This window comes from Balaenoptera physalus (genome assembly GCF_965194825.1).
Source record: "Balaenoptera physalus genome assembly, chromosome: 6".
NCBI lineage: Eukaryota > Metazoa > Chordata > Mammalia > Artiodactyla > Balaenopteridae > Balaenoptera > Balaenoptera physalus.
The window spans coordinates 54670358-54690696 of NC_138885.1; the positions used below are offsets into that span (position 1 = coordinate 54670358).

The 20339-nt window shown below is 40.0% G+C and overlaps 1 protein-coding gene across 3 annotated transcripts in view; it reads right to left on the bottom strand.

Moving 5' to 3' along the window:
- ITGB6 (integrin subunit beta 6) overlaps positions 1-20339 on the bottom strand; it is a 125909-nt gene that overhangs the window by 12044 nt on the left and 93526 nt on the right. For all 3 annotated transcript variants that reach the window (XM_082464978.1, XM_082464979.1, XM_082464977.1), the window contains 5 exons: positions 17038-17172; positions 16399-16816; positions 9235-9457; positions 6342-6439; positions 1181-1300 (listed from right to left, as the gene is read on the bottom strand). In XM_082464978.1, coding sequence (XP_082321104.1) covers positions 1181-1300; positions 6342-6439; positions 9235-9457; positions 16399-16816; positions 17038-17172 — 994 coding nt within the window. The remainder of the gene's footprint in view (positions 1-1180; positions 1301-6341; positions 6440-9234; positions 9458-16398; positions 16817-17037; positions 17173-20339) is intronic.

A 20339-nucleotide genomic window follows, 5' to 3' on the forward strand; every position in this document is an offset into this window, starting at 1 on the left:
AACCAGCACACACAACAAAACACATCTGTCTTCTAGCCTGCCCTTGCTGCTATTGTCTGGGCCAGAACTTAGGCCTCAAGCTTTTGAGGGAAGGAGGAGGAGAGGCTGCTGACCGGATCTGGAGAGGTCTGATTTAATGCAGCTGTCACTTCTGCCAGAAAGGTTTAGGGACACATCATTAACTGAAGACAGAAAAGGTGAGGCACCTGTGCGTACCTAAGAAGGCAGCCAGGGCTTTTAGGGCAGAGTCACTCAGAGGAGGTCTGGAAGCCAGCTGTATCCGAGTCGCCTGGAGAAGTGTTAAAATGCAGAGTCCTGGGCCACACATCCAGCCTGCTGACTCAGGAGGCTGGCAGTTTAACAAGCTCCCCAGGTGAAACTTACTAAAATTTAAGAACTTCTCAACAAAAGTATCAATACCTTCCCCACTATTTTCTTTTCTACCTGCTACAAGTTTCTCTCTCCCCTTCACTGAAGATGAGATTTTTATTTGAGGGTTCCCTGAGTTCCAAGCCGACTCCATGAATTGGTACGGAGAAAAACTCACAGAAGCAACTCACAGACTCTGACTTCCTTTACAGATCACTTGCTTCCTTCCTTGTCTCTTCACATCTTTCCTGACTCAGCATTCTCACTTAAAGACCCATTAGGTAGGTTATGAACTGGTACATATTTTACATGCATTATTTCATTTAATCCTTGAATCAACCCTTAGAAGAAAGTACTGTTATTTTTCCCATTTTACAGATGAGGAAATAGAGACTCGGAGAGACAATTATCTTCCAGAATGTCAAGGAAGTGGTGGAACAGGGTTTGAGCCAAGGTTTGCCTGAGTCAAAGCTCTTTCTCTTAGACTGCTATGCTCCTCTTCCCTGTTAGTCTTTCCTAAAAACATACCTTTTGCTTACATTGCATTTAATTGGTCCACCTTTCTACAATTCATCAGCCAGCTTTTGGGGATTGGTACAAAAACACTTCTCTTGTTCTTTGGTCTTAATAAGAGACATTGGAACATATCAAACCTTTCAACAGGTATCTTTCAGCCATTGGGAAAGTAGAGGCACTCCATCAAAATTTGGAAATGTCTTTCCTGGCAAGCTACCCAGAGCATCTTTCTGGTTGTTTTCTCCTCTCCCGTGTAATATCTCTTACCACTGGCAAGGGAAGGCATGCCACCCACCTTTCTCATTAATGCTGTGAATGATGGTTTTCCCTTCGTTATCTGTAGTTATTAGGAATGTAATAAGACATTCATTTTCTCCTCGCAGGGAACAGGAAACAGAACTATCCTTTGAGAAATCTGTAGATAAAAGAGTCATTCATTAGGTTAAATGAGATTCCAAAAGAGATTTTTTTTAAAGCAAAGTAGCACTGAGTTTTATTATACAAATAGGAATTTTCAACACTGCAGAATAGGAATAGAAAGGACATAGCATTTTCCCTACCCACTGAGGTTTTAGTTTCTACTCCTGTTCCAGAAGAACAGTTCCAGGTGTGGTCAATCAGGACTGACCATCGAATGCACCCATCAAAATGATGGTGGTAGGATTTCAGTAGAGTGAAGTACTTCAAGGCAGGTATGCTTAGCTCTCTTGGAAATAGAATGGCTCTGATTATGGTAATGAGAAAGCTATACGTTCTCCTTGGCTGAGAGCATCTGGGAGGAAGCTGAGATTATATTTCAGAAAGGGACTACACAGTCCAAACTGATAGTGGTATTTCTAAAGGGGCCTTTCCCACAATGGCATAGTCAAGATTGCTGGCCACGTATTGTCAAAACAGTAAATATAAATTAATATGAGGAAATGGAAATTGAAGTGTTATGTAGCTCAGGGACCATCAGGATAAAGGTAAATCCCAGAATAAAAGAAAACCAGGGGCTTCCCTGGTGGCGCAGTGGTTGAGAATCCGCCTGCCAATGCAGGGGACACGGGTTCGCGCCCTGGTCTGGGAAGATCCCACATGCCACGGAGCAACTAGGCCCGTGAGCCACAACTACTGAGCCTGCGCGTCTGGAGCCTGTGCTCCGCAACAAGAGAGGCCGCGACAGCAAGAGGCCTGTGCACCGCGATGAAAAGTGGCCCCCGCTCGCCGCAACTAGAGAAAGCCTTCGCACAGGAACGAAGACCCAACACAGCCAAAAATAAATTAATTAATTAATTAAAAGGGGAAAAAAAAAAAAAGGAACAATTACTAAAACTTAAAAAAAAAAAAAAAAAGGAAACCAGGATGACAGTTGGCCTACCACTCAGTATAGCCCTTTTCTCAATTAAAAAAAAATTCAGTTTTCCTCAAATCTTTTCCAAGTAGAAGAAAAATTTTGAGCTTATTCAAGAAGCAGAAAATGAATGTCATGACAGAAATTGATAATATAGTAAAATGGTCAGTCTAAGATGCTAATACTATTTATGAGCCATTTTAGTGATCTGGCACCTATACCAAAATTATGTAGGATTTTTCTAATTAAAAAAAAAAACTTGCTTAAAGTTCTCCTATCTTCTAAGTTAGAGACTTTTAAATGATACTGTTACAAACACTTTTTTTCAGAAACCTGTAAATAGAATGACCTTTTGCTGTTATCCTAAAATTTTAAGACATATGATCCAAAATTAGTGTATTATGACACAATGGGTCAGAATACAAAACTGGGACTGTCCCAGATAATCTTGGACATAGTCTTGTTAGACCTATAACTTTTCTCATTAGCTTCAACATAAAAAGATTTTAATAAAACAGAATCTACCTGTGTTCCTCTGGTTCTAACAAAGAAAAATTAAATAATAGTCTATCTTTTGGTTCAACAATGCTATAGCCATAGCAAGATAGAAAATTAAGTTGTTTTTGCATTTAATTTATAACATCTCATGCCGGAGTCTGTAAGAAGCATGTCTGTATTATCTATCACAACAGGGACTAGTAAAACATTTGGCATTATTAATAAGATTCCAGAGGATAAATTTAAGAGAACAAACTGTCTCTGAACCCATTAGAAGCATCTACTTACATAGGAATATTAAGAAATCTAATTACAAATTATTCTCATCTGGTCCTAAATGTTTACCATCATCTAAATCACCTCAGAGTTCTGCAGTGATGGATTCCAGGGACCCACCCTGGCTATTCTGATTCGAGAAGTCCGTGGTTTGGACAGGAACTTGCATTTTAGTGAATTGTTAATAGCGTTTTTAATGAGGTGATTCTGATGAAGAGGTTTGGGCACCTCTGGGCAGCACTTGATTAGTGAAATTTGTGTTATTTCATGTGTTTGACAGCAACAGAACTGTATATATAATTCATACTTTGGTCATTTTTGGATGATCTCCACCACATATTCTCCTACCAAACCATTCAGTTAGCTAGGATTCGTGAAGTCTCTGGGAATATGCTTTTTTTTGTTTTGGAGTGTTTTTTTCCTTCCCTCCCCGTCTCTGCCGTGACAGTGGACACCCGCCCTGTTCCTCTCAAACTTACTTAATGGAACATTTTATTCTCAGGTAGAAAATACGTGGACAGCTCATAATACTTCTTTCAGTAATATTAATCCTGCTTTTTTATTTTCCCTTAAAGAGCTACACTGAAGCACAGGGAGGCTTAATTTACTTGGCCAGGATTTTTAAAGTTTTAATGGAACTGCTAATATGACCTTTGAGTCATGACTCCCTTCTTGCTTTAATTACTTCACCACTCCTTTTCATGACTGTTATGACTCTAGATTTAGCCTGTTTTGTAGTGTTTGGGTATTAAAATGCATTATTGAATGTGCAGTGAAAAGGTCCAGCTTGGGCTGGAGATTTGCATAATTAGCTGCTAAGGTTTTCTTTTGTTGCTCATTAGAAATGGACCTTTCTTTTTTTTACCCACTTTTATGAGTGCTAGCAGTGCTGTTCTAGAATAATACGATGAAAATAAGATCTCAGGCAGTCCATGAAATCATACTTAGAAAAGGAAGAAATGTGAGAATGGAGGTGAAAAGGCTGGGGTGTGGGAAGGTCCAGAAAAGATGTGGAAAATATAAACTGTCTGCACCATTGAATCAAGATAACCATGTGTTTAAGATCTCGCCTCTGGGGCTGAGGCAGTAGTTCTCAGAGAAAACAGTTTCCCAAGGGGGGAAAAAAAAAGAGTTCTGTGGTCAAATAAGTTTGGGAATCCCTCCTTACTCTAATTCCTCCTTTTGCTTCTCCTGCAAATTCACAATGCATATTTAATTTAACATACGTGACAACTCTCAGTCTTGCAAAGAAAACAAAAAGCTTAGCTTCCCATTTACAAAATTTATATGACCATGGGTGCTTTTGTCCATTTAACACTTTCAGAACTAGTGTTCCATGGAACACACTTTGAGTAACAATGCTCTAAGTACATGAATATTGGGGTAAATTAAAAACTTCTACTTCAGTAAAATGGAATGAATAAAGTTAAACCGCATGTCCTTAGAAATACTCACACAAGTCACCATAGCACAGGTGAGGAACAATTTATTCAGATTATGAAGTTTATGGTTATCTTACTTTACTCTCCATGTCCTTATTAGGGGAAGAATGGGCTGATAAAAGACCCCATGGAAGAGCAAATATGTTGTGATATAACTGGATGAGTAACTTGAAATAGGACTTATAAAAAGCCCCATTAGAAGAGTGACTTTTTTAATTCACAGGCTGACAAAGATAGTTTTTCTCTCGAATTAATCAAGATTAGTGCTTTAAATGGTACTAGTAATCCAATTATTATTTTTGATTTCTGAGTTAGAAAAAGTTGTAGTCCCCTATTTTGAAGGTAATTTAGTCGATTATACAAGAAAAATAATGCAAAAATTTTAAATGCCACTTGAGAATCTTGTCTTCCTCTCAAATCCAAGCCTTTAAGATAACCTATACTCAGAAAACTGTGTATTTAAATATAGTAATTCCCTGTTCATGATTTACATGTTTCCAAGGTTTACTTCTTTTTTCCCCTCAGCACATTAGATTTCTCACGCTGCTAGTCAATTCAGTTCTAGTCATTTGCAGGGCATTTTCTGCAATTTTTTAGTCATTTCTTTAAAACACTTGTAAATATCCCAACTGTTTGCTGTGAAATGAAGCCAGAAGGATATGCTGAGATTTTGTACTAGTTACTAACGTGGACAGGCCACAAATGCCACTTTACTCGGTGCTTTTACTGCATCTTACCTTCGGTATTAGTGTAAGGTACATACCGTCTTGTCCAATTTATGGCTATTTGGCATATTTATCTGAGGCACCAGAAAAGCACAGGCGAGGGGTTTCATGAGCGCTAATCACGCCCCTCCATACGGGGCTATTTAACTGTGCACGGTCAGAAACCTCAATTTTAAAACAATGTTGGTAATTTTCAAAACAATATAAATATCACTAACTTATTTCACTTTGGAAATGGATTAATTTCTGTATTCTAGTTTCGTCTATTCAAGATACATATCCTAGAGGGTCATAAGTTATCGTCTTGGTTATTCCACTCCTCCTGAAATGCACCGTGGCAGTGCCTCCGAGGCGTGCAGAACAACGTCCCTACCTGAGCGGCAGGATAAGGCAGGGAGTTCGTGATGATGGAAAAACAAATCCCCCCAGATGGTCCCTTTGGGAGAAGTCAGTCATCGGCTTTGTTTTAAAGTTCCCAAGTTATTTCTTAAATGCCTTCCTAGATAAAATACAACCAATTTACAGATTTGAGATAACATTTTGCCATTAGAAAGAATCTGATTTTAAGTAAGTAACTTCAAAAACGGCAGGTGGAAGCAAGAGCAGAGTTTGCTTAGCAGTTAAAGGTAACAGGTCCTTCTTGTAGTTTGGGACCAAGGCAACAGGGAATTAAGGATGACCATGTAACGCCCATGTTTGGAAAGCTGGGAGTAAGAGCATATGGAGGGGAGGGCAGGAAAAATGGCCACTAACCAGAAACTGCCTGGTGTCTGAGAGTTGCTGTCAGAAAACCCATATTATACCTTATTTTGTCCTATCGTGAAATAAGGTAATCGGACGATAGAGGATGATTTCAGGTTAGGAGGTTAACATTTAGCTATTTCTTCAATTTTCCACTCTTCTAATTCAAAAAAATATAGCATTCTGGAATTCTCTCCAATTGCATGTGTTAAGCAGAGATGAATTTGCAACAGAGCAAATAGCATTGCCGGGACTTTAAATTGCTTGTCTCCCAAACCATCAAGCCTTTAGCCTTCTGGAATGCATTTACTCTTAAAAATGAATGCGAGTGAATTAACACCCTAGTACAAATGAAGTCGAGCTACTGAAAAGCCCTCCACCGAGTTTCTGCCTCTCCAAAACTGTGCAAAGGAAAGGAAAGCAATTTCAAACAAGTAGAACCTTCTTCTTCATTGATGGTCGCACCAGCTAATTTGCATTTGTCAACACAGTCTTCTCGGGCCTGGCCATCTGCAGACAGGTAGCATTCAATGCAGCTCCTGTGAACATTATTCAACAGAGTTGATCAGTTTGTGTTGGTGGAAAATAGATACGCAGCTGGGATATTGCTTTAATGCTGTTACTATGGTTCTGGCTATAGGAGTGTCTCAGAGAGGATATTGTGTTTCGTTACTTTCAGAAAGATGGTTGGGTGATGTCCAAGAGGAAACTGCTTTATTCTGAATTCCATTCAGTAATCAGTGTTCCCTGAGCCAGTCTTGATAATAGCTACTATCCTCATTCATCTGTACTGATTGCTTCTGATTGGTTAGATTAAAATGTTTTTTCCCCAACAACAACAAAAAATCCAATTATTTTGGTATTTGATTTAGCTATATTTTCATTAAACATTTTCCTGGGAAGGGTTTATGGTACTAAAATATGATTAGACACTAGACAAAGTGTGACTTTCTTAATAGAAATGGTCTGTGTTTTAACAAGAATTCCAAGAATTCTCATATGTCCTGAATGACTATTTTAAAGATTCACTTTTCTGTAACTCTTTTGAATGCGTCCAAGCCTTGATAAGGGTATTTTCAAAAGCTGAGGATTACAGCCTGGATCCTCATTAATGCAGGTTTTTAAATAAAGGATTGCTACTTATAGAAAAGTATATTTCCAAGAACCTAGCCCAGGAATTAAGCTCCTCTAATGATGTCTATACAGGAAAGTAAAGCTTAGACCCTGAATGAATCTTGTGCTGAAAATCACGTTACAGCTGCATAGTGTTTGGAGTCACCCAAAGCTGCAAAAGGTTTCTTACTGTGGGCACGCATTACGCTGGCCCAGGAAAGGTATGCTCCTCTAAGTGCTGGAAACATTCCCCACGCCCACCATGCCTCAGCAAATCTCAGCTGAAACAGCACTTCCTTAGGCAAGCCTTCCCTAATCCTTATCAGTTAGTTCCCTTGTAGTGGAAGCCTCTGAATTCCTCTGCTGGAAGGGTTTAGGAGCAGCAATCTATGTGGAGTAGGGAGAGCAATCTTACCTGGAAGTTGCCTTTGCACAGCAAACACACTGCACTCATCTGGGTTATATATTTACTTGGAGTGGTTTTGCATTGGGGCTGCTGGAGATTGCGGAAGCCCTTAAAAGCTCTACCCCTTTGTGCATCCCACTGATGGCTGCCCGAGCTAGTCTGGTAGCTTTATCTCCTGCCATATAGTTCCACCACACCCTCTCTATCCCTTATTGTAACTGTTAGCCCAGATATCATTATAATTACTTTATAAAATGTTCTGCCTTTCCCAGTAGATGCTCAGCAGCTGTGACAGCAGGAAGTATAACTGTTTCAGTATCACTGTATGTCTACGGCCTAACATGATTCCTGGCCTATAGTAAGTACTTAATACCTATTTGATAAATAAGTGCATGAAAGAATAAATAGAATGGTTTCATCTCAAAACTAACAAACACCAAGGGGATCACTCTACCCGATTTCTCAAATTCAAACTACTTGGACTATTAATTTCATGTCTTATAAACCAGATTTAAGACTGAATCATGTTTGACAAAGAAAACAAACTTCTGGTTACCAAAGGGGAAAGGGGAAGGGGAGGGATACATTAGGAAGTTGGAATTAACATATACACACTACTATATATAAAATAGATAAACAACAAGGATTTACTGTATAGCACATGGAACTATATTCAATATCTTGTAATCACCTATAATGGAAAAGAATCTGAAGCTGAACACCTAAAACTAACACAACATTGTAAATCAACTATAGCTAAATAAAAACATTTTTCAAAGAAGATTGAATCATGTTTACAGAGAAGATAAAATAGAAAAATAATAGAAGAAATACCTTGAAATGACATTTTACATTAAATTCTATTCAAGTAAGTCTAACCTTGTGCCCGTGCTTCTCTTGGCATATGTCCAGGCACAGTGACAGAGAAGTTTTGACACCTGAATAGTGAGCAACCACTGAGTGAATATTGATAATATTGATTTTCTTACTTTGTTTACACTGGAAATGCACATGCCCCATTTTAGGTACCAGAGTTAATGAAAGTATGAACTGCTTAAGCACGTTTGCTGTATAATACATTATACCTGCAATGTCCTAACACAGCCAATTTGGAGATTTGCTTCACTTAACCTGCAAATGTTGCCCCGCTTCCATTAAGAAGTTAGCTGCCAAGCAAAGAAACTTTTTTGTTTTTTCTGGAAAATAAAAACAATGTGGTTGTTTTGTTGCCGTTGTTGTTCACATTGTATAAAAGAAAGTGTCAGTCACAACAGCAGTGTAGAATGACAACCAAAGAAAGGTGCCAAAGAGCACGAGTGGTAAAGAAGAGGGAAGGAATGGAAAGCCAAGATCATCTTTCTTCCTCTTTGCCTGTATGAGTGTATAGATAGGAATGAATCAGTAAGGTCAGGCTATAAACGTCTAGATAAGAAAGAAGCTTGTCTGTTTCCCTTAAAAAAGTACTGAATGTGAGTGTCCTCCGTCTACCCCCAGGGCATTCCTGATGTGTGGTTGGTACTGTAAGGGAGAGACTATCGATGTTATCAGCGTGGGACATCAGCTCAGCTTCCCCACTAGGCTCTCTTGCAGAAATGTGACTTTGTGGTCCTGGATCATCGGCGCTGAGAGGCAAGGGAGAGGCTGACGTTCCAGGCTGACGATCGCAGGGGCCCTGCGGGTTTGTGTGTTTTGATGGAGGCTTGGAGACCAAAGCCAGCAAGAGCAATCTGAGGTCTGAGTGTATAAACTGTCATTATAACTTTGATCACCATGAACCCTATGGGCAGGAAGGACTGGTGAGTGTAGAGACATTACCATTTAGAGTTACAGGGATCGCCGCAGGTGGGACAACGTTCGCAGGTGGGTCCCGAGGCTCCGGGGTTCGTGCAAACGCACTTGCCGCACACACAGCCCCCTCGCCCGCTGCAGAGCGCCCCGTCTTCGGAGATGCAGGGCTCCGTGCTGGTGGTGCAGTTACAGTACTCGCCCGTCCAGCCGCTCCTGCACACGCACTCGCCGCAGTCACAGTCGCCGTTATCTGCAAAACAAAGCCCTGGGTTTCTTAGGGCTAAAGCCACTTCCGGATCTTGGGGGCCATCTTCTCTCTTTGAACACCATCAAAAAGACTAAGAAAAAAACGAGAAAAAAAGTGAGTGCGTGTGTGTGGGTGCGGGGGGGAGTGAGCGTAGATAGATTTTATGGAACGTATTTTGCGAGCTGTGTATATTCATTGATCTGGTCTCTTAACTGAACCAACTTGATTGCCTGATGTTATATCAAACAGAATTTATAACCAGATGAAATAAGAGAATCCAGAAGCCTATAATAGCTACTTGGTGTGCGTGTGTGCAAGTATGTGTGTGTATATGCAGCTGGAGCTTGAACAACGCATGGGTTGGGGCACTGACGCCCCCGCCCCACTCTCACCCCTCCCCCCAGGCCAAAATCTGAGCATAACTTTGGACTCCCTCAACTCTTAACTACTAACAGCCTCCTGTTGACTGGAAGCCTTACTGATAACGTAAACAGTTGATTAACACATATTTTGTATGTTATATGTATCATATACTGTATACTTACAATAAAGTGAGCTAGAGAAAAGAAAATGTTATTAAGAAAATCATAAGGAAGAGAAAATACATTTACTGTACTGTATTGTATTTATCAATGCTGTAAATTTACAAGACGAATCGTCTGGCAGTACCTACATCAATATTGTCTTATAACACTGTAGATATTGTACAAATTACCAACATTAGACATCAAAAATGAAAAGATAATGTGAAAAAGACATTCATATTTATTTACAGATATAGCTATTCATGCCTTGATAACGAAGAAGCAGCAATATGATTGCTTTATGGTAGCCTAATATAATTGATATAATTGCTTCCCAGTAGCCTAGGCTATACACCAACGAATGAATTGTTAAAAATGTTTATGGCATACAGTGTTATAGACATATTCATATAGAAGCATGATTACATTTTCTATAAAACCACTTACCTGTAATGGTAGGCTGATATGCAGTTTCTCCAATTATGAGAAAGGCATACTGTACAGTAATATAATGCTTTGAAAGCAAAGTTATAAAACAGTAAGAAAACTAACACATTATTAACTTTATCTTAAATGTCACTCACCTTATGCCTATGTAAGAATAGACTACTATCTATATATACTGTATGCATTCATGACATACCTAAATTTTTTTTGGTATTTCTGGCTATGCAGTTCATCTGTGAGTATTTTCAAATCGTTGCAAATCTCCAAAAATTTTTCCAATATATTTATTGAAAAAAAATCTGCATATAAGTGGACCCATGCACTTCAAACCCGTGTTGTTCAAGGGCCAACTGTGTGTGTGTGTGTGTGTGTGTGTGTGTGTGTGTGTGTATGTAGTTTTTTAAAGTTTTCGCTTTCAGTTAGGTGCCGTAGGATAGAGATACAAGATAGACTTTAGTAACCCCACCTCTACATCACTCAAGCTGAGTAATCATGAAAGCCTTATCTATAAAGTAGAGGGAATAAAAGCTGCTTCCAATGGTTGTGGTCAGATGAGATAATGTGTAAATCTCCTAGCTTTGTATTCACCAACTAGATGTCCTACAGGCATACAGTGAGTGCCCAACAAATTCATTTATTTAACAAATTTTAATTGAGCATATATCATGTGCCAAAGATTGTTCTAGGCTTGAGGATACAAAATTAAATAAGACAAGGTGGCTGAGCTTATAGCTTAGTCTAGGAGACAGGCAAATAGATACTACTGCTAATAAGTACAACGTGATAAGTGCCATACACACAGAGCAAGTTTCCAAATTAGACAAGAGATTTGGGGAAGTTTCCAGAGGAAGTGATGCTTGAGCTGAATTTGGAAGATAAGGATAGAAGATAGAAGAAGAGGGTTATGTGCATTATAAGCAGAGAAAAAAGCATAGGTAAATGACAGAAGTGTGTAACCATGTGACCTGCTTAATACCCATAGTAAAGTCACATGAATAAAGCCAAAGGTGCGTATGGGGTGTCCGTGAGGATAGGAGGAAAAGGTCAACAAAAATCAGAAATCACATCATGAAAAGCTTTATGGACTAAAATAAGAGGTTTTATCCTGAAAGTTATGCAATTTTAAGTAAGGGAGAGACCTGGAGAGATAGATATGTGTCCAGAAATGTCCTGGCATCAGTAGAGAGGGTCAAACTAGACACAGAAAAACAAGTAAGGAGGTTCTCCCAGCAATAGAGGCAAGAAGATATGAGGCCCTGAACAGTGTCCATGGGAATGGAGAGGAAAGGGGATGAAATTCATGGCATGGGATGCCCAGGGCGGAGGTGGGGGGAAAGAGAGAGGATGGAATCCTCCCCAGGTCACCCCCCTGGGCTGCTAGCTGGATGGGGCGGCTGTTTACTGCCCTGGAATGGAAGTAACTCATGCGGTGCCTTCTCCCCAGTGCCTGGCACAGAGAATGCTTAATTGTTAAATGAATAGATTGTTCTGAGGCAGAGGAGGAAGAGCAGCTTAGGATGGGGAAGACGATGAGTTCATTTTTGGTTCTGTTGAGTTTGAGGGACCCATGGGTGGTTGAATATGTGTATATAGCCCTGAAGTTTGGGGCTTGGAATCCACCAGGGATAGATGGCAGTTGAAGCTGATGTGGATGAGATCATCTAGGGCAAGCAGATAGAGTGAGGAAATCCCTGGAGAGCATCAGCATTTAAAATGTAATCAGAGAAAGGGATCCTCACAGAAGAGGCTGAGAGACAAGAGGGGCTCCTGAAGAACTGGCCACAGAGTAGTGTCTGAACTACTATAAAATGTTAAATAAAGTGTTTCAGGTAATGGGCTTGTGTGTCCTTTCATAATATTTTTTGGGTGCCTGCCACGCCCAAGATCCTAAATTGGCTTTTGCTGTTCCAAACAAACAGCATTTACTTACAAATTTCGTAACTGACACTTTTCTTCAGAAAGGGAAATGTGCACCAGCCATCGCCTCCCAAGTTTTGCTCTCTGACAACATTCCAAAGGCATGTGGGCATGATGGCGGTGGTTGAGTATGTAGTGGGTGAGTGCACAGGTGTAGAGCCAGACAGCACGTGTTTGGGTCCTGGCTCTGGCACAGGCTGAGCCAAGTTGGGAAAATTACTCAACTTTTCTATGCCTCAGTTTCCTCATTGGTAAGGAGGGGTTATTAATAGCACTAGTTCATCGGATTGTTATGATGATTACTTGAGATAATATATAACAATGTTTAGAACAGTGCTTGGCCCATAAATAAGCAATATATAAGTTATTATCATTACTCCTAAACACTATCCAGTAAGAAGAATCTGATAGCAAAATTATCCATCAGTATTAAAACTCCTGTAATTATACTGAAAACCAAACAGATGTAAAAGAAATCACAAGTGAGGCAGGTTTCCATTTGTAGGAGACGCTGCCATGTTCATTGTAGAAAGAAGGATTCTGGGTTTTCTCTTGTAAACTTTGGTCTAGAAGGTCGTTACTTTTCTATCTTCATGACCTGGCCTTAAGAGACATGGAGTAGGAAATCACAGAACAAAGGATAAACCACAAAGATTTTGAAGCTGGATTCTGACTTCTCCCGGTGTATGTGTACCTGTATCTATATCTATATCTATATTTATATATCTACATCTGTATCTATATCTGTATCTCTATATCTATATAGAGAGAGTAATATAGTAATTTGTACATATATATACTAAAAAGACTTACACTTCTCTAATGAAAGATGAGTTGAAATTTATCTGGATCCATGACATTAAGACTGCATTTCATAACCTATTTAATTCATAATTGAACTAATTAATTCAAAGCTAAGAATAGTTTGGTTATTTAGGCCAAAACCATTCATTTAATTTTTATATGTAAGCTATCCTCTAAAGTACAATTGCTTTTTGTTTCTTCCTCAGCAAAAGGGGGAACTTACTTTCATGATAGGGGGTGATTTCCATATTGAAGTTTATTCTGAAAAATGTATACGGTATATAAATATTGTCAAATGAAATGTGCATTTCCAAAGGCTTTGAGAATGCCCAAGTGTATCACTGCATATAAGAATTACTTGGCAGAAATTTTAGAAAACCCTTCCAAGAGCTCCTTTCAGAACTTAGAAACCCTCCCTTTCTGTGGGCCTTCCAGAACCATTAACCCAGTCACAAAAGTTGTTAATTGATATCCACAAACAACCAATTATCTAAGGTACCTGTTCATACAACAATAACAACAACAACAAAACTTCATAATGGCTTCATGTAGAGGCAAGATGATAACCAAAGATCAAGAAAAAATTATCAGGCTCTTTTGAGAGGGAGAGATCTTTCTGGAATGCCATTGACTGATAACTAAGTGCACAATGGCAGGAAGTTTTTTCTGTAATGCTGTTTGCCTGTTAGAGTTTCCAGTCTCTTAGAATCAAAATTTAAAAGACTAATGGAATTTGGGCAAGGGAAAAATCAATGGAGCGCTCTATCTTTGAGTGCTTACAGATGGATGGAAGGAAGTGCATGAAAAGAACATTGTGATAATGGCCGTTCAGAGAAGCAGCACATTGCAGAGTATGTTAGTTGTAAAATAAGTGAGATATACACGAGATATAAGGCTGTAGCATAGTCAGGCCTCTGTGGCAAACAACAGCAACAATAGCGTGTGTGGGGGCTTCCCTGGTGGCTCAGTGGTTGAGAATCTGCCTGCCAATGCAGGGGACACGGGTTCGAGCCCTGGTCTGGGAAGATCCCACATGCCGCAGAGCAACTAGGCCCATGAGCCACAACTACTGAGCCTGCGCGTCTGGAGCCTGTGCTCCGCAACAAGAGAGGCCGCGATAGTGAGAGGCCCGCGCACCGTGATGAAGAGTGGCCCCCGCCTGCCACAACTAGAGAAAGCTGTCGCACAGAAACGAAGACCCAACACAGCCAAAAATAAATAAATAAAATAAATAAATAAAATGTAAAAAAAAAAAAAAAAAATAGCGTGTGTGTTCACAAGGCCAGGATCAGTTTTATCCCTACACTAAGCACAATGCCAGGCACATAGTAGGTGCTCCATTGCCTTCATTGAATTTGAATGATTGTACTTTTATTATACCTTTTAAAAGAGAAAGTTACTAATAATAGAGGAACATCCTTTGAGATGTTACTGAACACAAAAAAGCTTTCGAGAAACAGTCATGGTTGAGGATGGGGAAGTACCCCAATGTATGAAGGAAACAGGCATTGGTGAAGTTTTCTGAGTCCAAATGAAAAAAAATTTTATTTTCTAAATAGAATTTCTTTAGCGATCACTGTATCTGATGCAAAGAGAGGCACTATTGTCAGACCATCTGAACTACAAATGCACAGATCAAGTTGACTCTGAATTTATGTCCGTCCACATGCGTGACACAAAATAAACCGAAAGACCATTAAGAAATGGGAAGAACTGTGTTGTTGAACACAACCCATCGATTTACACAGCCTTGGACCTCTGACTTCAGATCTAAAGGGTGAAATACAGGTGGGGTCATAACTGCTGTTATACTGTATTTGATTACACTTCGGAATTTTTTTTTTTTTTTGAAAGGCAATTTCAAATGTCTTAAGCATATATTTTATTAAAGATTTCTATTAGAAATGCAATCTGGGGTTCCGCTGAATAGATTCTTTTCGAGACTTGGTGACGGCCTCTGGCTTCAGGCTGTGTTCTGTCTGCATCGTGTGAAAAGAAGACCAATGCGGGTTTGGAAACACACCCATTAGATAAGGAAAAACACCTTTGAATGAAAGGGGAGAGAAATGTGTCTCAATCTGGACAGATCCTAAACTTTTCACTCTTTGGTGGGGAAGAAAGAAGGCAGCCTCAGAGGAGTCTACTGGCAGCAACAACAAGAGCTAAGAAATGAAACGGAGGTGCGCTTCTCAGGGTATCAGCTGGTGTTCAAAGGCCTTTTCCCCCGAAGATCAGTCTCTTTTATATGTTCCTGACACTGTGGTTTGAAAACGTAACTTGCTTAGTTTTCTGTAAAGATAATGGCTTTCTGTTTTGAAAAGCTATCTGCTCACACACTGTGAAAAAAAAAAAAAAGACACGAGCTTAAATTCAGCAGTCGGTTACGATTGCAGTTGTAACACAAATCTGTATCATTTAAAAGTATATTAACACATTTGTAATTCTTGTCTGACTAGGTTGTACTTAAATATGGATGTGCATCTCTCAGAATGATTTTAGAATAGTCATGTTATATGTAATATAGTTTTAAACGAAAGTGATTTTTACCTCTACAAAGGATATTAGAACATAAATATTTCTGCTACTTAAAATTTTTCTCAGTCTCAAGAAATTCCAAGGATTTTTCATTTTTACCCTTTCCATAGCCTTCTTCGCATATGTCCTTATTCATCTTTATTATACCCTGTGCCTAACCTAGTATCTGTTACATAACGGGTGTTTAATAAATATGCTTGGAGTGAATGAAGGCCCTGAAAGTCCATTTAGAATTTTTGTGTCCCTCGTCCTTTGCAGTATGCTCCTTAAGTAGCCTGGCTTTTTATCTTTCCAAAGTAATAAGCATTTAAGAGTTGAGTCAGATACCTAATAAGCATTTAAGAGTTGAGTCAGATACCAAGAGCCTGATCCAGAATAGTCTGGAAGATAATGGAGTTCGATTACATGCAGTTTTGTGGCGCCTGGGTAATAACCAAAGAGAAGGCATCCGTCTTTTACCTACTTACTCCCAGGTAAATAATAATAGAGATGTAAGTTCAGCTGGCAGAGATCTCACCCCTAGGGAATGTCAGAGCCAGAAAAAAACATAAGGGAAGATCAGTTACCTTAGTCTAAAGGTCAACCCCACTCAACTGATCAGCAAACATTTATTGAGCACCTACTGTGCCCAGGTGGCTGTGGAAGGTGCAAAGGATGCAAAGCCCTTCCTTGATACGTGCACAGTCGCCCTGTAAGGTGGATTTGGACATGGCCTACCTCCACAGAGCAGCCCCCTGTGTCTCACGCAGGAGAAATTGTCACACTGGCAGTAAGGGCCGTAAATGTCTCCATAGGGGGACAAGTGGCAGATGCACTGCCCGCAGTAGCAATCGCCTCTTCCGCTGCACGCGGGGAGTTCCGGGGCCTCCTTGCAGGAGTCGGTGCTCAGCGTGTCCTCCCCACACTCGCAGTGAAGACCCATGTGGCCAGGGTGGCAGGCGCACACTCCACACTGGAAAGAGCCGTTCCCGTTGCTGCATCTGGAGCTGTTCACCTCCACTTCCTTCTGACAGCCACAGCTGCATTCTGGACTGACAAGGATCTCCAGGGCGTCCCCCAGCCCCACAGGCTTTACGATAATGTGCCTGCTTCTTCTCTCACAGTTTGGTATACTCACAGTCACGTTGAACGAAGCCTGGAAAAAAAGAAAATACGAATTATCTTCTTCTAGCCACCAATATGCATGGGAAGAAACAAAGCTGCATGGGGATCAGCTTTGCGAAAGCATTTATTAGGAAATCTTTGAAAATCGCTTTTGAAATTCTTGAAAGGAAAAGTCCAGCTTCAGTGCACTAAGGTAACTTCTGACAGATCATCTAGATGTTTTCTCAGATGACCTATGGGCCGTCTACTTACTGTGTCTCCCACCTTCATGTGAGAGCATTTCTTTTGGTGTGGAAAGGGGGTCCCGGTGTTACAGACAGCTGTGAATGACAGGTTGAGTCCTTCTGTGTCTCCTAACACCTCCAGCTCCACCTCAGACCGGAGCTCCTTTAGATAAGACATAAAGAGTTGAACGAAGTCACAACCAAAAAATAGAGCCAGAAGAGAAGAATCTGTGAATCATGTTCATTAAACAACAAATAAATAAAATTAAATTGGGTCTAAAAGAAATTCACCGTATCACCAATCAAGCAAGAAAGCAAGCAATACACACACGCACACACACATCATATTTTATTGAATCTAAGATGCCATCAATTATAAGATACACCATTATTTTATGACAATTAAACTATGACAAAATACCTCGAGATCGTTCGGCACTACATATGAATCAAACCTGTCCATCTATCATGGCTTTAAAAATTATTTTATCCAAAAAAAAAAAAAAAATTATTTTATCCATTTTGAGGGTTTGACAAATTTCTCCAGTCCTGAATTGCATTGCTTGGCATATAAAAGGCAAATCTTTTGCTTGTATCTCAGTAACAAAATATAACAATAGCTTGCTTTACTTGTATCCTAAGTATCATCATTTTTAGGTCCCATAAAGCAGCTGGTTGTTACTTTATAAGGAATACAGATAATTCCTCCAACAATGAATATTTGCTTCGCTGATATCGCTGCTTTGCTTGTTGGTACATTTCTGCACAAACAATAACTTTTCAGTATTGAGTCATAGTGCAAACTTGGAAGATATTTAAAAATAGCAATTGTACTCAACACTTACAGTACCAACAGTGTGCTTAATGAATTGAAGTGACACATACAGTTACTGCCAAGTTTATACATGTGCAGACCATGAAAACTACATTGTGACTTCCATTCTATTGAAAGCATTGGTAAGACATGACTAATTATAAAATGTATCCCAATTTTAGAGATGTTAAAATGTGAGAGAAACTGTGCCTTGAAATCAGTGCTGGAATTTATAGAGTCCCTATTGTACATTTAGTATAGAGCCAGGTCTGGGGGAATGGGTATAAGACAGGATTTCTGCCCTCAAGATGATCATCTTGCTGAAAAAAATAAGGTGGAGCCAAGTGAAGCAGTTAACATACAACGTCAGTCAATGTACCATTAAATTAGAAAAAAAAATTGTGTAATACATAAGGGTTTGGGAGAGTTCAGGAAAGAGGGCGGTCAGTGAAGGCTGAAGTATTAGAAGACTGGTCCTTAATGGCTGTGTTGGATTTAGATGTGTGGAGGGGATGACAATGGTCTTTCAGGCGAGGGGACCAAAAGAGAGAAAGCTCAGTGCCAGGAGTGGTACAGAATGGAGAAAAGAGGGGCTCAGCCCAAGCCTGCACCCCTACTGTCCGGGGAGACACCAGACCACAAAGAACCCTGAAGTTTGGAGAGATGAGTTAACACTTGCGGGAAATATTCCATGAAGCTTTTAAGCAGGGGCCTGATTTACTGAAAATGCAGCTGCAGGGAGGTTGTGTGGAAGGCATGTGCAGGACAGGCTAGAGGAGGGGACAGGAAGATTTAAGTCAAGGAGGCTGGCATGTTGCTGCATTCACCACGCCTGAGGCGTGAGGAGCAGGGACGCAGTGGCTGGGATATGCGATGACGGGGGTGGAAGAGGGGAAGACTAGATACAGGGCATGTGGGTTATGGCAGAGGGGTACGTAAAGGCAACGTTTCCGAGGAGGAAGAATGTCAAGGAAGGGGAAGGGAGAGCTGTTATTTTGGGGGAAGCTAGTGTTATTATTCAGACCTTCTTTATTCCTCTTTCTTTTATAGAAGAGAAGTCTGTATTTGGGGGACTTCAAAACCAAATTAATTTCAAATAATTTCAAATTAATTTCAAAACCAAATTATTTTTAAAAAACAGAATAAAAACAAATTGTAAAATACTATGAATTAAGTTATACTTCATCTAAAAGGATTTGAGTCCCTATACCCATTTCATTGATAGAATTTTAAAAGCATATTCTGCTTCATACTTTCCTGAAGTATAATTTTGCCAACTGCATGTTACGATGACCCTGCCTTCCTCCTAATTCTAAGTTGCTGACTGTAAATTCTAAGTCACTCCTCTTCCCTGCTTTGTTATTTGCCCCACATGGTCACTCCTTCTGTAGATGGGCACAGGCTGACTTTTCAGAATGTAGTCTTTGTCAGAGATTAAAGCGTCATTTCGCAGTCCTAAAGATTATTCCCATTGTGTCTTAAGATTTCAATTTCTGCCAATTTAGCATTAAAATATACCCTTTAAATCTGTTTTATCTCAACTAGTTACATTACCAGTTTATTCATTCAGAAAATATTTACTGAGTGTCCACTATGTACCAGACACTGTTCTAGGTGCTTGGGAAACAAAAACATCTAAAACAACTTACCCCTTGACTGAGTTTATACTCCAGTGTGGGAAGACAGAAAGGAAACCACACAATAAATAAGAAAGTTATGTAGTACCAGGAAGGTGATAAATGCTATGGAAAAAAGGGTGGGATAATGAAGATTAAGAGAGTGTGGGCAGGGGGTATAGGCTACAATTTTTAAAAAGTGGTCAGAGTGGGATTCATTAAGAGGGTCACATTTCAAGAAGGTGAGAGGAAATTAGCCACGCAGATATACGTGAACAGAGTGTTTCAGGAAGAGGGTGCAGCCAATGCAAAGGCCCTAAGGCAGGACCCTGTCTGGATTGCTCTGGGAACAGAAGAGCGAGGAGGGCAGGTTTGCTGCACTGGAGCAGAATGAGAGGAGAGTAACGGGAGGTGAAGTCAGAGGTGATGGGGTGGAGGGAACAGACCTGGTAGGGTCCTCGTAGGCTGTTATAAAGAATTCGGCTTTTACTCTACGTAAAATGAGAAAGCAATTAGGGTTACCAACAGAAGAGTCATAGGAGTTGACTTAACATGTTTAATGAAAATTCTGGCTGTTTTGTTGAAAACAGAATGTAGGAGACCAAAGGTGGAAACGGGAAATCTCATTTAGGAGGCTTTTGCAATAATGCAGGTGACTGAGGATGGTGGGTCCAACTAGGGTGAGGACAGTGGACACAGCAACTGGATCAAACTCTAAATAAATTTGAGGGTAGAGTCAACAAGATTTCCTGATGGATTAAATGTACAGTGTAAAAGAAAGAGGGGGAGTCAAGGATCGTTTCAAGCTTTTTGGTCCTAGCAACATGAAGGACGGAATTGCCATGAGTTGAGAAGGAGAAAACTATGGCGAAGTATGTTTGGGAGAGTCCAGGTTACTTG